At 40.7% G+C, this 17,951-nt stretch overlaps 2 protein-coding genes across 6 annotated transcripts; both read right to left on the reverse strand.

Moving 5' to 3' along the window:
* Positions 1-5,173: 5,173 nt before the first annotated feature.
* si:dkey-16n15.6 (organic solute transporter subunit alpha) lies at positions 5,174-9,410 on the reverse strand. 2 transcript variants are annotated; one of them, XM_058641938.1, is made up of 8 exons: positions 9,320-9,404; positions 9,133-9,220; positions 8,328-8,479; positions 8,161-8,234; positions 7,919-8,074; positions 6,869-6,980; positions 6,246-6,498; positions 5,174-6,070 (listed from the first exon to the last, which is right to left on the reverse strand). In XM_058641938.1, exons 2-8 carry the CDS (start codon positions 9,197-9,199, stop codon positions 5,631-5,633), a joined length of 1,254 nt encoding a protein of 417 aa, XP_058497921.1. In that variant the 5' UTR covers positions 9,200-9,220; positions 9,320-9,404; the 3' UTR covers positions 5,174-5,630. The 2 variants fall into 2 exon arrangements, with proteins under 2 accessions (XP_058497921.1, XP_058497920.1); XM_058641937.1 differs by having other exon boundaries at positions 5,175-6,070; positions 9,133-9,410.
* An 826-nt stretch (positions 9,411-10,236) lies between these two features.
* LOC131469253 (protein-serine O-palmitoleoyltransferase porcupine-like) lies at positions 10,237-17,670 on the reverse strand. 4 transcript variants are annotated; one of them, XM_058644233.1, is made up of 13 exons: positions 17,602-17,670; positions 16,049-16,212; positions 15,610-15,802; positions 15,456-15,499; positions 14,886-15,067; positions 14,679-14,809; positions 14,169-14,294; positions 13,847-13,947; positions 13,203-13,279; positions 12,111-12,174; positions 11,876-11,961; positions 11,486-11,596; positions 10,237-11,286 (listed from the first exon to the last, which is right to left on the reverse strand). In XM_058644233.1, exons 2-13 carry the CDS (start codon positions 16,182-16,184, stop codon positions 11,185-11,187), a joined length of 1,353 nt encoding a protein of 450 aa, XP_058500216.1. In that variant the 5' UTR covers positions 16,185-16,212; positions 17,602-17,670; the 3' UTR covers positions 10,237-11,184. The 4 variants fall into 4 exon arrangements, with proteins under 4 accessions (XP_058500216.1, XP_058500218.1, XP_058500217.1 ...); XM_058644235.1 differs by having other exon boundaries at positions 16,049-16,206; positions 17,602-17,644; XM_058644234.1 differs by having other exon boundaries at positions 16,049-16,209; positions 17,602-17,627.
* Positions 17,671-17,951: the final 281 nt, after the last annotated feature.

Raw genomic sequence — 17,951 nt, forward strand, 5'->3', positions numbered from 1 at the left:
GTTCAGGGGCTTACAAAACACAAAAAACTAAAAATCTACAAATGAAAAATTTAATTTATAAATGTGTACAATTATTTGTTTAGGTACTAATACAATTCAGCTTCAATCTACACACAAACACCAAACAATTTAAACAACTATTTGATGTTAATATAACACATTTTAGCCTCTATCTCACAGAAGTCTTGTTTTCTCTTAGGAAAAGCTTCCTGTGAAGAAAATTCCTAAAAATATTAATAATGCTATTTTATATTTATTATAGCTCTTTCTATAAAAGTAGCTATAAACTGTGGATCTGAAGGGAAAGATGAGGGGCACAATAACAAAAGTATAAAGGTTACCAAGGGGGGTTAGAGTGGTGCCATCACACAGTGACTCTTTTGTTAGTCCTATGTGTTTTACAGCAGTTGTTATCCATAAATAATTGCATTACTCCATTCTTCTCCACCCTTTGCCCTTCTGCTGCCTTTGATCTACATCAGCATCAGAGAGTTTGATGTCATGGTTACTTCACCTCCATCATGAAAGAATTTTGATTCTAACAATGTTGACAAAGGAGCTTGTGCCTGAATTTCAGAGAGATTTAAGCCAACATTTACTCTCTTATGGAATGTTACCTTTGCTAAAAATACCTTTAAAATGACTGACAATCAGAGTCGCACACAAGCAAAGGGGAAAATGTCCTGGTTTTACAATATGAAACCTGTCCTGAAGACAGACAAGCCAAGAAGGGTAATTCCATCTGTTTACAACCAGGAGATGTTACAGTCTACAGAAGAACGTCTTGCAAACACCAAGGAGGTGCACAAACCCAGGATCCTGGAGCTGCTTGACATGAGCAGCACTACGCATCACAAAGTAACTATGGTGGATATGGACCAGACTCTTTTCCAGCCCTATCCATCTGAGATGATCTTCCAGAACTTCACTGCTTCACAGACCTACAAGTTACAGCTGCGCCTCATCAATATGGACAAGGTTCCACGACGTCTGAAGCTGGCGCTGCAGGAATCAAAGAATTTTCATGTGGTCAGCCCAGAGGGTGCATCAAGCAAGGTTGCACCAAGTTGTTCTGTGACTTTAACTGTGTTTTTCCACCCACAGGAGAACAGGGACTACCACCACAGACTGTTTTTTATGACAGACAGGGAGCGGTTTGAGGTCCCAGTCAGTGCTATTGGGCCACGTGCTGTTTTGAACTTTCGAGATGAGCTCCATTTCCCTCTCTGTCCAGTGAAAGCTTCCACAGAAAGGACTCAGCAAGTCATTAACATTGGAAACAGCACAGCCAAGTTCAAACTACACACACAGAGGCCATTCTCAGTGACACCTTCCTGTGGGACTCTTGAAGTGAATGAGAGCATACAGGTGGTTGTCAGTTTCAATCCCATGACCACAGGGGAACACAGACAAGACCTGTTGCTGCACTACCATACTGGTGAGGATGTGTACATCAGCTTGTATGGGGTTTGTGAGGAACTGGACATCCACTTGGAGCCAGACTCTGTCGCACTGAACAAGACTTACATCTCCCTGGCCAATGTACACAAAGTGTCTCTCACTAACACGAGTGACACCGTTCTTCAATACCATTGGTCAGTGTGGCCGAGCAAGGAGGAGGAGGACCTGAGTATATTTAGGGAAAGTCCAGTTCTCCAACAAATGAAAGAGAAGGAGAGAGAGCAGTTGATTTCTCAGTACCAGTCTGACCCCACAGCAATCCATCACCTCCCATTACTGACCAGAGCTCTGCAATATGGTAGAAGCCAGACTCCACTGGACCACCTCACCCTGTCACACAGCTGTATTACTCTGCAGCCAGCGGCAGGTGAAATATGGCCACAAATGACTCAAACGTTCAACATTTTCTTCAAGCCTAATAAGGCAAAGCTTTATGCGCAAACAATCTACTGTGATATCACAGGCCGTCAGTCTCGGTTACCTCTCTCAATCAAGGGTGAGGGCATGGGACCGAAACTTCTGCTCAACTTTAACCAGTTGAATATGAAAAATGTATTCATTGGTGACAAAAGCTGTTATGAAGTACTGGTGTCCAACAAGGGGCTGATTAATGCCCCTTTTAAGCTGTCATGCCCTGACACCACTTTTGGCCACTGTTTCTCCTTCATCCCTGAGGAAGGTGTCATCCCCTTTGGGGCCTACCAGTCAGTGAAAATCACCTTCCAGAGTCACAACTTGGGAACTTTCTCTGAGGACATAATTTTAACCATCCAAGGACAACCTAAACCACTTACCCTTACCTTCAGGGGTTGCGTTGTTTGCCCCACATTTCATTTTGATGTTTCAGAGCTCAACTTTGGAGATGTACCCTTTGGTTTTCCACAAACATTGACATTTACTCTATTCAACACCTCCTTTGTGCCTATGAACTTTGCCCTACGTGTCCTGGGAGATGGACAGGGATCTCCTAGTGTTACCTGTGCCATGCAGGTATCTGAGGTGTTCAGAAACAATTGGGAAGGCAGTACTGCAAGTGATCCTTTTACACGACCTATGGAGTTCAACATCAGCCCTGCACAAGATTGTGTGTGTGCTATGTCAGATGTCACCATTAAAGTGACTCTGTGCTCCAACACAGTCAGGACATATAGAGTGGCATTGGTGGTGGATATGGAAGGTGTTGGAAAGGAGATTGGGACTCTGCCCATCAATGCCAGATGTGTTGTTCCCGAGATTGTGGTGGACACTCCCGAGTTACAGTTTCAAAGGTGTTTCCTCAGTATCCCCTATGAACATCAAGTGCAGCTTACCAACCCCAGCAGTCTGCCTGCCTGCTATGGCGTGCTTTATAAGGAAGCTGAGGAGTTTCCATCATTGCTTTTTTATTGTTCCACACCCAGAGGAGTCATTCTTCCTCAAACTTCAGTAAAGCTTCCTGTGACTCTGCTGGCTAAGGCCACTGGAAGACTGCATCACACTCTTCGTATTGCATTGTTTGGCTGTACCCAGCCTCCTCTGGAGGTGGACTTATCATTTATTGGGCAGGGTCCAGTTGTTCACATTCAGAGCCCAGAGCTAGACTTTGGCAGAATCCCAGTTCTCATGAACATTACTAGAACTCTGAACCTGTCAAACCACTCCCCTATTCCAGCCAGCTTTACGACTCACTTGGGCCTTAAGAAGTCCTTTTGGCACGTTGAGCCCAGTGAAGGGGAAGTGTCTCCACAGAGCCAGGTGGAGCTACGTGTAGTAGCCCACCTGAAGGACACAATCACCTTCCAGGAAAAGCTTGAAGTGTCCATCCAGGACAGTCAAACGCACATAATACCTCTGTCAGCCACAGGCATTGGCACCACAATTGTTAGTGACAAGCCTTTTGCACCCAGACTTGACTTAGGACAATACTTTAGCCCTGGGTCATGTCAGTACCATTTAAAATTGACCAACCATGGCCAACGGACAAATTGGTTGTACTGGGGGATTGATGGCCTCTTGCCTAACACTAAATCTCGCACTCCCAAGAAGAAAGATGTTCAAAGTCTTGGATCTTCAGTGGCCTCTAAAAAAGAGGAGGAGCCTGTGTTCAGCCTCACCCCTTCTCGAGTAAAGCTTTTACCAGGCTGCTCTGTTGACATGGTGCTAAAGGGATCTTCAGACTCTGCCAAGGTTGTGCAGGAACGTCTGGTGTGCCGTGGTGTTGTGGGCGAACAGGGCTGTAATGAGCAGATTATGACTGTTGATGTTATCTGTCACTTTGTTGCTCCTCTGCTCAGCCTTTCCTCCAAGCATCTCAACTTCTGCATAGGGAAGGTACCAGGAGAGAGTCTCAAGCGCATATATGAGAAATTGGTCCTGAAGAATATATCATCTCTACCTGTCTCAATAAATATCTGTCTTGAAGAGCCATTCTCGTTGTGTGAGGCCCCAGAAACTCAAAGCTCAAATACTTCGTGGTCCATGGTTTTAGATGATGGTAAACAGGTTGACTTGTGGATATGCTTTAATCCTGATTGCTGTGATCGAGTGTCTCGGGTAGTGGATAAGTTCCTTGAGGTGTTTTATCCAGGACAACCACAACAAGATAGGGTGGAGCTGCGTGCTGAGGTCCACTTTCCCAACCTTCACTTCTCCTCCACCACAGTGGATTTTGGATGTGTGCTTAACTACACTGAAACTCTCAGAGTAATCACCATGACAAACTGTTCCCAGCTGCCTGTGTCCTACCGCTGGGCTTACCTCGCGGACCAAAAACACTGTACTGTCAGAGACACAGACATGCACAAAGATGGGGAGCAGCAGAAAAATGACAAAAATGAGACTGAAGATGAGACAGCTCCATCTAGAATGCCTTTTCCTGCAATTACAGTTACACGTAAACCCTGGCCAAGTGTATATGAACAGAACAGGACACAGTGTCCTGTGCATGCAGAAGAGGTATTTGATGTCTTGCCAATGTATGGTCATCTGCAACCTGGGGAAAAGCAGCTTGTCACAGTCTCTTTCTATGGCCATGAGCACATCAAAAGAGAGGTGATAGCTCAGTGCCACGTGGAGGAGGGACCTATATACGAAATCAAGCTCAGAGGAGAAGCATCAGTAATCAGCTACAGCATTGACTCTGCCCAAGTTTTAGACACAGAGAAGAACTAAGCAGGGAAGAGAAGAATGAGGCCAACGGCTACAAAACGCCAAACTTGAAGAGTTGGATCATTCCAGAGATCTTCTGTTGTGTGTTAGTTGAAATTAAAATCCTTATTGTAAGTATTCTTCACATTAGCATTAGCTTTGTTTTGGTTGTAAGTAGTTTACTATTCAAATATTGCAAATGGCACAGATACCTCTTCCAGCAGCAATGTTTTATAGTGTTTTCTTCTCTTTTGTTTATTTTAGTTAAGGTTTAGTAAGTTCCCTTCCTTTTTGCCATGGGTTCACCCTAATTAAATTGCCTGGTTTGTGTGTTATTCCTCAGGTAAAGGTGTTACATAAACTTAGGGCTGATATATTTATTGTGAATTGGTACTCGACATTACAAACGTAATTTGGTTGGTACCATTAAAACAGGGATGATACCACATTGTTTGTCCAATACAGATCCCAATATCACAACCATGAATATCTACCAATACCAATATTAGTCGTAGACAGCTTTTTTTTTAACCATTTTTATACTATCAAGCAATGAACTCATTTGTGCTGATGCATTTACCACAAGGCCATTTTGAAAACATAGGGTTTTAACTATGTAACAAATATTTTGCTTTTATAAAGAATATATAAATAGCCCACATTTTACAGTCTGTGCTTAGTGAAGCATTCATGTGATTTTATGTTTTGGGGGTTTTGTATCATATAAGATGTAAGGTGTTTGTGATATTGGATCCATTGATTTTGACCAGTATCAGACTGAGTATTGTATCCGCTTATCTGTAATTAAAGATGTGTGTGTGTGTGGAAGCAGTGTAACAGTTTGTAACAGTTTGTACAGTAAAACAAAATATATCTGTGAATTTTCACCATGTGGAGGAAGAGGGCGATGTATCAGTTGTTTATCGTAGCACAGTCCTTCACATAAGGCCTCAGAGACACAGACAGTGCCAGCTATCGGGATGCTGATACTGGCTTACCAGCACTGCCTCAAGACTGTGCTGGTACAGGTCCTCCATAGTTGTTCAAACCACAGTGTCACCCTTACAGTCCTGACAGTTAATGTCAGCTCTGATTGTAATGTGGGTCAAATCTACTCCCGGTTCCTCTGCAGATTTGGGCTCCAGTGACTTGGCTCTGCCTGGCTTCTGAGCTCTGGCCTGAGGGAAGGGGAAACCATCCAGAGGTGCATGCTCTATCCTGCAGAGAGTATCCTCACCGTCACTGTTGTAACTTGGATTGGAGGCACTGACACAGCAGTGGCCAGGCCAAGACTCCTCTGAGGACACGGCAAGCTTCTGACGCACCGGCTGCACCTCATCTGTTTGAACTGCTTTTTCCTCCTGCCAGACACTGAATGGCCGCTCCACATCCGGCACCGCGCTCGGCTCCAACTTACGGAAAGTATGGCGGGCGTACCGGCCAATGCAGAACATCTCCACAATCACACAGTAGTGGTAGATCACTAAGAGTGGAACGATAACATAAGACACCGATCCGAGAAGCAGTGACAAACAAGGCCTAAAATAAATCAATGTAGAAAGAAAAAAATCTATCCTGGCAATGGAAAATGGAAAATAATGGTCTATTTTTTAAATGGAAATTCGTACAGATGATAGAATGTGACAGATGTGACTTACACTGAGACCTGGTCAGGTCAGAGAAGGGTGGTGTGCAGGGGATGACCTCCAGAGCACCCATGGTCTCTAAGATGCTATTCTGCAATCCACAGAGCACCAACACCATGATGACACAGATGAACTTGGCTCTCAGTCCATAACCATGGAGAGCGCTCTTAGTTGCTTTGTAAAACAGCAGGTGGCCATAGAAGGACACAAACGTTGACACTCCGATGATACCGTTCACATACAGGTTAGGGTCAACTGAATCAACCTGGAGAACAAGAACAGTGACACTGAAGAATATACAGTATGTAGTGCTGATTCTACATTTTGAAGCCTGTTAATAACTACATCCAGGGTTCATGCAGCTATTCTCAGGTCAAATTCAAGCTCAGTGTGCTCATTTTCATTCTTTGATGCAAAAACATTTTTTGGCATAAATCCTCCAAATTTCTTAGAATATGCCACCAGCAACAACTGCCTACAGTGTAAAGAAACCTAACAAACGAACAGGCTGATTGTCTACGTTCATCAGATGAGAGGAGCTCAAGACAGAGAGCCGAAAATTGACATTTTTTTCTCGCAATCCTGCCTAATGAACCTTTAAAAAGCTTGGATGCAAGTCGTGATAAATCACTCACGTCGCCGTAGTTGTACCGTTCGTCCGTCCACAGCACCAGAGTGACAAAGAACAGGATGCTGCGGACAACAGAGAGCTGCAGCACAGCAAACATCATCCAGCCCCGGCTGCTGCTACAAAGAAGACAAGGGGGACACGCAGCATGTCAACATGTTAGGGTCACACTGTCCACACAACAACCAGATTACACCATTATGTATACATCCCATTCTCTATGGACTTTGGTGTAGAACAGTGAGCAGATTACAAAACGGAGAAGGCAAAGTGACATGACTGTGTCCCCTTAAACTGGTGTAGTTTTAATATTGTGAGCCGTTTGTAAAGTGGCACTTCATAGTGACATTCTATGCAGTAGTTGACTAAGGGAAATACCTACAGTTTACAGTTTATGGCTCTTACATGATGACCAACTGTGTCAACTCTGTCGATAAGGTAATGTACATGCAACTAAGTTTCCTAAATAACTATTTCTTTAAATCAGAGGTCGCCACTTAATATGAAGTTATAATGAGTTATTTCTTCTTTCTATGTTTTAAAATTGAATCTTTTTTCATTTTACATCATAAATACATTTTAATTGTGAACTATATATCGTTCCATATCAACAGACACTTTTATTTTGGAAAATCTGTGAAATACTGTATACAAATATTGTTATTACGATATCATGAGATATAATTTAAATTTATACTGGGACTTAGACAGTTGCTTTTTCCCATAAAGTTTGGACTTTTTGTCACTGCACCGGCCCCTACCGACCAGACTAGATGTTTAGTGTTAATCGAGTTTGAGAGCCCCGCTTTAAATTCTTTACATTATAATGACTTTTTGCCTGAAAATAGACATTAATTATGTTAAAATAATCCCTCATTCACCCTTTAAGTTAACATAAAGTGAATAAAGTAACATAAAAAGTACCAAACTCGCGAAACTAATTGATTAAGTCATTTTTTGGCGCAACCACACTTCAAAAAAACGTACCAATACTCGAAGCTCTTAATGGCCACTAAATGTCACAAAATAAATGCAAACATAGGTTGTTGCTCAGAACCTATTGATGGCCACCAGTGGGAGACAGCAGCAGCAGCAACAGGGGAAAGGATCTGGAGACACCTTCTGTCCAGACAGCACAGCAAGCATACGAGCTTTCCCTCCAAAGAAATCTGTGATCAGATCCATGAACTTCAGCAGGGTGATGGAGTGATACCTGCACAGACGCACAAATCCACAACACACTTGGTTACACTATCTCGTTACTGTCCACAGTTTATATATGGAGAATGTTTTACTCACAGTGAAGCAATGAAATTACACAGGGAGGAAGAGCGTGGCACATACAGCGCTATGAGGGAGGTGAAGGTGAAAACCTGGGTTAAAAAAGAATGAAAACATGGAGATTATTCCAGAGTTTTGATTTATTAGAATGGTTTCAGGTAAAGAAGTGCGGTGGTGAATGTTACCGGATACATTCCTAATATCCAAAGGTAAAGCCGTTTCCGTCGGGATGAGGGAATTTGACGTAGGATGAAGCCCAACTCCTCCAGAAACACGGCCAGGAGAATAACAGCGAGGCCGGCCGGGATGAGGAAGAGCCACAGCTCACCTTTAATAGCTGAGGATTCACAAATGCAAATCAAGAAAATAATATTCCATTTCTTGAACATAATGCATGAATTTATTTCAACATAGATCTGCATAGTAGGAAGATTCCTGGTACAGACTGACCAAGAATTTTCCAGGGAATGAGTCAGGATCCATCTCATCCCAGTACTTCCTACCTGTTAACACAAAACCTTCTGAATCTAGAACACTCCGAAAACCTTGGTTTTAGTTTAAACTTTAGTCTATTCATTTCGAACATAAAGAAGAACAAATGTTCAAATCAAATCATTCACATTCATTTGTTGCTTCTTATGTTTGAATAGGAGTGAGAAGAAGTTTTAAACTTATTTAATCTCACCTCTTCTACAACATCACATAATTTGCACTTATTTATATATATATATACATACATACATACATACAGTATGTATATACATATATATACAGTATATATATATATACTATATATCTATAGATACATATATGTATCTATATATATATATACATATATGTATATATAGACATATGTATATATATGTGTGTACACACATATACCAACATAGTGTACATAAACACACAATAGAAAATATAATGACATAGAAGGAAACACACTTCACACACATTACTGGAGATATTAAAATATGTAATAGGTCATTAACTTACCACTGAAGAATTGTGAGGACAGAGGAATCTCAGGCTCGATCCAGCTACAGTTTGTCCCTCTTCCCATTCTGATTAAAACTTTGTGCACCTGTCTCTTATCAAACGCAGAGTCAGGAACAATCCATCACTGGTCGACTGTTACGTTAAAACATCAGGGCAACAAACAGCCCAATAAACAAAAACTGACCTCGTAATGTCACTGAATCAGGGATGAAAGGCTGAGGTGTCGGGAGTGATTCTCGCAGACGTGTGTCCTGTTGCTTCCGTGTTGGTCTGAGTCGTTAATGATTGACTAGATACAGGTGAGAGGACAGGTGAGGGATCCAAGTCCATCCAAGACGCTGCGAAACTCATCTGAGGAGAAAAGTACTGTAATTACTGTACATGTTCACCCAGTGAACACACTGGTTCTGTAGTTACTCCATCCAGACATCCATCTTCGGTGCCTGTGTCATGTCCAGGTCCGGTCACTCTGGGTGTGAAGCAGCAAAGAACGCAGCTTTGTGTTATTTTGTTTATGTTTTTCAAAGGGAAAAAGGAAATGTCGATTAAAGCTGTGCTACATTGAATCGTACTATTCTAGGTTTACACACCACATTATGCCATTTTATGTAACCTGCCTTAAGACTAGAACATATTTATATACCATTTTGTTAATAATCAGCATTACTCGTTCCCTGAAACTTATTCTTGTTCTCTGATAAATGTTGTTAAAGTCACTCAAACTTTCCCTTTTCATCCAAGTAAAATTTTGATTTGAATGGTTTTTGATGACCCGTTTCATATTTTCTTTATACATTACTTTTATTCTTAAAATACTGTATATAGCTGCACTGCAGTGCAGGCATAACATGTAGATTGAAGAGGCAGACCATTAGTGTTGTTCATTAACTGGTTTCTGAAGTTTCTTTTGGATTTTTTGTGATCATTTATATTTTATCAGATGAAGGAAAAAGAGAAAATCAGCTAAACATATGGGCCAATAAATGTCATCGATTATCGGCTGCCCTAATTTCTATGTACTTACCCAGATCAGCCTCATCTCCAAATGAGATCTTTTCTTTGTCACTACGAAATAATTTCAGAGATCAAAAACACTGATCATTCACTTTAATATGCGTTTATTAAAAAAATCGATTATAATGTGCGATATCTCAAGAGTTTCCTCCGGTGAGTCACTTTGATAGTGTTCTGAAAAAAGACTCACCTCAAGAGTTTACATTGGCACAAACATTTTGTAGAAAAAAACAAAAAAACATATAAATATATACACATGTATGTATACTTAAACATGCTGAAATGACTTTGGACCCAACATTGAAACACACCTGTCTCTACACGTCAAACTACACGCGCATGCAGTTTATTTGGTCTGAAAAGTGTTTTTCTTTCTTTTGAATAAAAGGATTCTGGAATAATCCTTTAAGTAAATATCCACAGGCGGAATACAGTACACTGGAGGTATGTGATAGAGGCTGTAAAGTGTCATTTTGCTTTGATATCCACCTGACCACAGGTGTCCAGACGAATCCTCCTCATTCCCATCAGATCCAGGAACACCCTGATATTCAGGCCGCATCCATACGACTATATTTTAAATGGCATCAACAATAACACGGATAAAATTATATGTACCATGGCGTACGTACCAGTTGCTTAGTTTCAGAAAGTGCTGACAGCAAAACACAAAGTTGAGGAGAAAGAACCAGGATTTCTGTTATGTGACCGACGACAAAGTTGGAGTAACTTTTAACTGAGCCTTTGATGGTTGAGAAGTGGCTAATAACACCTAATGAGGAAGTGAACTCATCACTGCTTCCAAAGCTCTCTGTTTTTGTCCACCCAGACTAAAACGCAGCCCCACAGTTTGCAAACTAACATGGAGACGGCAGCATTTTTATACTTCTCACTTTTTCAGGCTCCAAAAAAGTTTGTGTGGACAGCAAGTTTAATCCGGAGCAGAGATTTTAACGGAGTAATATGAACATGACCTCACCCACACAAACCCATTGTATTGTGTGGTGTCTTGCAGAGTTACAATCCAGTCCAGTGTCACTGGATTAAACGGTAGAAGATCCAACAGGCAAACACAACCCAGTGGCTTGCCCAGTTCAGCTCAGACCACCTCTGGATGGTGTGGATGGCTGCGTAACCCTGCACACAGGAAACATACGTGTGACAAACGAGCACAAACAGAATAAACTCTGCAAACAGCCTCAAATCGACAACCTTTCAGACAATCAATGGACAGAATCTTATCCATTTGTTTGGCTTTTCTGTGTCCTGCACAATATCTTGTTTAGTAAACAAATACAGATTTGTCTTTGACCTCACTTATTTGGCATTCTCTTACCTCTTCTACTTCATATTCATCAACTCCAGGATCAAACATAGAGCCCAGGTAAGTGAGGTGGAAGATGACCAAGAAGCTGAATAGCAGGTTCAACATCACCACCCAGTACTCCTACAAACACCAAGAAAAAGTAGAAACTGATAACAAGACCACACACTGTGTTGTGTGGGATGTACAGGAATGTGTTTAAAATGATCCTCTGACTTTATAACCCCACAGGAATAATAATAATGTGTTAATAACGAATTTAATTGATAAAAGAAAGTCACTAAGTGTTAGTAATTAGTAATAATAGGCCAAATACGAAAAAATGGCAAATATCGTCCACCTCCTATGCTCTAGATTTATACACTTTAGCTGGAGACCAAAGTCTGTGTTCTGAGTGTTTACCTTCTTGTGCTGATGGCTGCAGCCAGAGTTACAAGGCCTGGACAGGACACAAGCACTGAAGATGGATGCAAGCCTCTTCCTCAGAACTGAGGAGAAGAAAGACGAATTAACAACCTGGACCATTCAAGTGCTGGCCACTGTTACCCTGATTTAATATGCAGCTTTATTTCACCTTCACCAGTCGTTAAAATTAAGATAAATACTCTATATGAACAAACAGAAATGTTCTTCATACCATGTTCAACATATGTGATGAATCCCAGAGAGAGGAGAACAGCTCCAAGGTGGAAACTCATACCCTGAATAAAAAAACAAAAAACAACAACAACACAACAGCACTTTAGGTTCAAGTGGTGAATGTTTACACTCCAAATACTGTAGATGTCAAGAGCCTGTAATTTATTTCCATGTGAAGTGAAAGTCAGTCAGTCATCATCTACCGCTTTATCCTCCACCAGAGGGTCGCGGGGGGTGCTGTGCCAATCTCAGCTACATCGGGCGATAGGCGAGGTACACCCTGGACAGTTCGCCAGTCCATCGCAGGGCCACACACAGATAGAGACAAACAACCATTCACTCTCACACTCACTCCTATGGTCAATTTGGAGTGTCCAATTTACCTATCCCCACATTGCATGTTTTTGGACTGTGGGAGGAAGCCGGAGTACCCGGAGAGAACCCACGCACACACGGGGAGAACATGCAAACTCCATGCAGAAAGGCCCTTGTTCCAACCGGGGCTCGAACCCAGGTCTTCTCGCTGTAAGGCGAGAGTGCTAACCACTACACCACCGTGTGTCCCGTGAAGTGAAAGTGATTTGCCATATTAATTTCTTAACATTATCCCAAGATCAATATTCACTTTGTAATACATTTAAATTATGGTAGAGCACTTCACTTCTACAAATGGCTAAGGAACAGAGTGTATAATTCAGCAATGTGAAGTTTAATAAATACACAAAAACAACATTTTAAATATTGTATAACATTTCTGTTGATAGATCCCACCTGAATTCTACAAACTGGTCCTTTAACAATTATTCATTCTGATGCAAGGTTGAGAAATTTTAGATATCATTTGCTTCCAACATACAGTATATGTATGTACACTGACTGCATTGGGTTCATTTTAGGTTCTGACAAACTCAACAGAATGATTGTCAAATTAGGTTAGTGCTCTCTTTGGTTGGGTTTGGGGAGAGACATGTAAACCTGTAATGATGGTATGGCAACAGCTGTAGCCTCAAAATATTAAGACGGAAAACATTAGGATCATTTTGTGACAAGGAAAATTAAAAAATGTGACTAAATGCGAGTTGTTACTAACATGCAGTAAGGCACTGGCTGTGTACGTCACAAGGATGGCTGCAAACGTCCCCAGCTTCATGGCGTTTTTAAACACATCTGCAGAACAAGAGAACACAGCAAATTCACAACATGACGAAAATACACACAAATATAGGCTACAATACACTTGCATATTATCACATTTATCAATGTGAAAAACAAAGTGATATGTAATAAACAAAGAGTGTAAATACCATTAACAATCATTTTCATGATTTGAGTTTCAGAAGCAAAAATGAGAAATGGTACTTAAGGTACGGTATGGAGAATTAACATTTAATTTTTTATTTTATTAGTGAAGTTACATGTTGTATTGCTGCTGTATTTCCCTTACACCATGCCTCCTTTCCCAGTGTGTTGTAAAACGTATGTAGCCTTCACTTAGCATCAAAACTAAAAAGATGTTTAGTTTGTCCATTGTGGGGCTGCTGTGAAAACATGGTGATGCAAAATGGCTCCCTATGTAGAGCTGACATGGTTACTGATATAAGAAAAGGCTCATTCTGGGGTAATGAAAAACAATTAATTGTACATAAAAAATAAAAGATTTATCATCAACTTCTGATAAAACTTTTGCACACTGAGAAAAAAAAAAAACACATTGTGTAGGAGCCCCACACTCACAGGTTTTGAGCCAACGGGACATGGGGATGTTCCAGGACGTCACCACCAGCACCATGGAGCGAGGCATTTCCACACTCAGAGGTTTCACCACACTCATATCCCTGCAAATAAAACATATAAACAAGTTAGAGGGTAATAGGGTAATGTAGTACCCAAACATGAAGTGGGGGGATCTTAAATCGACCTTTCTGCTGAAGGTACTGTGTGTGTGTGTGCAGCTGCTTAGTAGAACAGTATCCAGAAATGGAATGTCACCACAGACACAAAAACTGAGCTTTTCTTCAAAGATGTCAGATCACAGATTAGCTCCAGCTTAACTCACCATCTGATGTTGTCCTTCTCTTCAGTGAAGCCTGTTCCAGCCAGCATGGTGGTGCCTTCACTGAGGTGACCCACAAAGTAGTTACTGAAGTGGAAGGACACTGCAATCTCATAAGCACGCAGCCACCTTTGGAGCACAACACATAAAGAAATGCACATATTATTTCTCAAACTGAACACTTAAAATTTCCAACTTAATTACACCAAAGAGGGTCTCTGTACCCCCTCTGAGTGAAAGACGAGTGCTACTCTGGTTTATATTACTTACAGGCCTATAATCTGATTAGTTCCACTTCCTGCAGGGAAGTCTTGCGGATTGGATTGGATTGGTCACCTAACAAGAATGTATCCAACACAAGATAAAGTGTTGCAGGACTTACCTTTGTCAAAATAATCTTCGAAGCAGGGAAAGAAAAACAGACAGTCTGCTCTCAAACCAGTGTTTGTTCATGTATCTGTAAAACTTTTTGCTACACATGGAGTAAAGACTTGGAGTAAAAATGTTTCTTACTTCTCTGTGACTGGGTTTCCTTGGATAGGGATGAACAAAAGGAAGAGGTACGGAGCGATGCAGGTGGAGACCAGCAAACAGATCTGACTCTTCAGCAGACTGATGAAGGAACTCTGAAGCCACAACCAGCTCTGAGGAAACAAACCACCTCATTACTTCCACAGAACTATACAAGAAGAACACAAGCAAGAAACATCATAGACTCACCAGTTTTCTGCCTTCAGTGGCGTTCTTATAACTGGAGAAGCTGATCCAAGGACCAAAGACGACCGTACCAACAAAGAGAAGATAGCCCAGGACCTCAGCTGGAGAGGGAAGGCTGCCCACTGCTCCTCTGTCCAGGTCAAAGGCCAGAGAGATGGCCTTCATGGCCACCACCATCTGAGAGCCTGACACACACACACAAACAGCTTTTATGCTACACTGTTTTCTTTCTTTTTTCCCCTCACACCACTTATCGTTTTCAATATTAATTCATGAGGAACACTGTTTCCTGTTAAATATACAGTCATTGTTCACATAGCAGGGATCACCCACTTCAGTTACAAGTTAAATGTGTTGCTGGGAGACACACTTGTTGTTCTTGAAGAATGCTTCTGTTGCTGTAGGATCTTTAATATATATTACAATTTAATTAAATTTCTTTGTATAGGTAGGTAGTGAAGCAGGTAATACTGCAATTGTCTCTCACCATAAAACAGAAAATAATAGAACTGCAGAAAACAGTTGTGAAATCAGGAACTGTAACCTTCTCGGTGTACATTTGGGAATATTTACCTCTTATTTTATGCCAGGTCCCCGTGTCAATTAAATGCAACTCTCTGAAAGAAAGAAAAAGAAAATAGAGCAGTCTGATACAGAAGGTTAAGTTCTTCCAACACATGTACGTGTAACTAAGGGAGGTTGTGTGGTTGTTGCATTGTTTTCTCACCCAATAAGAAGGTAGATGAGGATGACAAGCGAGAGGAAGAGGCCTCTGCTGGAGGAGTGTCGCGTGAGCAGCAAGACGAGGTAACAGAGCGCACTGAGCAACAGCACCCACAGCATATGCAGCTCAAAGAAGAGGAAGAGGCCGTACATCCCGACCAACACTGACACCACATGCTTCAGTGTGGACACGCCTCCTGAGGAACAAACAGAAAATCACTGTCACAAGCTCATTCCCTTCAACATCAGCCTCTTAGCACTGCTGGGTTGGGATTTGAATTAGAGAAGTGTAAAGTGAAAAACTGATTGGGTTAAGGGCTGGTTATTCTCCCTCTGGTTAATGAATTTTCCAAAATACACCACCAGAGGAAAACATATTGCACAAGTTGTGTAATTGTGGTGAAGTCGAACATTGTGGAACTTTCAGAAAGTATTCCCCTCACCCAGTCTGAAAAAAAGTCTGCAGATGAGGCAGAGCAGCAGCAGCCTCCACACCTGCTGAACGCCCTGATAAACTGTACTGAGACCACAGCTTTCTGCCAGCTCCTGCCACATCAACAGCCTGCTGGACATGTCCATCCTGCTGCTGTTGCTGCTGCTGCTGCTGCTGCACACACAGACAGACAAACACACACACACACACCAAAATGACTGCATGAAACACAGTGAAGGACCAAATTAATATTTAAATCTCATAAAAGTTGGCATAATTAAAAATAATCCAGGTATAATAAGGATTGAAATACAGCCGTCTTCAATATCAACACAACAATAGATGACTGTTTGAGCTATGGCTGCAACTAACGATTATTTTCATAATCGATTAATCTGTCAATTATTCTCATGAGTAATCGAGTAATTGTTTAAAACCTAGAAATGATGATGTTCTCAAATGTCTTGTTCTGTCTACAAACCAAAATTATTAAGTTTTAATGATTTCTTTGTTATTTGCAGCAAATAACCTAAAAAATATTCACATTTAAGGAGCTGAAAAATAAAAAAATTAAAAAATTTATACCGAATAATTGATAATAAATAGTCAAAATAGTTGACAATTAATAATTGATTGAGTAACTGTTTCAGTCCTACATTAAGCACACAAAAAATTGCATTAATCTAAAAAACATATATTAAGCTCAATAGTAAATATTAATTATGAACGTTTATCGCAATACAATAATAAACTTTGTTTATACAGCACTTTTCAAAACAAGTTTACAAGGTACTTTCCTATTTTAAAGAAAAATAATATTAACATGCAATTAAAATACAAATGATATAAGAAATATATAATGAAATACAATTAATAACATTTTGCAGGTTTACAACAAGACCCAGCGCTGACCTGAATGTTAAATTGGTTTTAAATGATTTATAATATCCTATGTTTTTCGTCATTCACATGTAAAGTGCTTTATAAATAAAGTTTCTTTCGACAGATGACGTAGAAAACATTATTTACAGAATTCACAGATTATTTGCTTTAACATGTAGTTACACGCATAAGTAAATAGATATTGGTCCAGTTCCAGTTCCAGGTACAGTTATAAATAGATAAGATTTGTTTTTATAATTTATTCAGTTTATAGAAGCAGAATGAAAAAGCAGAATAAAATATAAGTGAATACGCACTAACTTCTGTTAAACATAAAGTATATTCAGTTTCCACAGGTTTAAGAGTGAGAAGCCTGCTATTTAAAACTGTTTAGGCCGAGCTCAACATTTCACGGCTAACTTTTGACTCACTCGCGTTATCAAAGGGACAAACTTAATCCGAGCTAACTTTTAACTTTAAAAAAAAAAAAAAAAAACTATAAAAACGCTAAACTAAAAGTTAGCATGAGTTTCACGGAGTTAACGAAGACAACCGCCGCCTGCTAACTCGAGCTAACGTTAGCACATTTCTCGGTTGGGCTGTTAAAACAAATCACAGCGGTTCAGTGTAGACACGTAGAAACCGTTCAGTCAGTTAATAAAGAGGCTAATGTGTGCTAACCTGAGCTGTGGAGGACAGAGCTGAGCAGACGGAGGGAGTGACGTCGACGTTTTCACCGATTAAGCTCCGCCTTCTCTTCTTCTTCTTCGTTTTCTTTTTTGCCCGTGAAATGTCACCACCTTGCATTACCGCCCTCTGCTGGACTGATATATGTACTACATCAGATACACACCAACCTCCAAAATCAATTAATTATTTTAAATCGAGCCTGAAAACGCGCCTGTTTGCCACTGAGTTTAAATAAAAATAAAATAATCGTCTCTGTTGCACCTCAGCCCTAACTGTAACCTTTAGTTCCTTTAGTATTTCTTAAATGTCTTTTAACTCTCTATTTAAATGTTTTTATTATG

This window comes from Solea solea, chromosome 11 (assembly GCF_958295425.1).
Source record: "Solea solea chromosome 11, fSolSol10.1, whole genome shotgun sequence".
NCBI lineage: Eukaryota > Metazoa > Chordata > Actinopteri > Pleuronectiformes > Soleidae > Solea > Solea solea.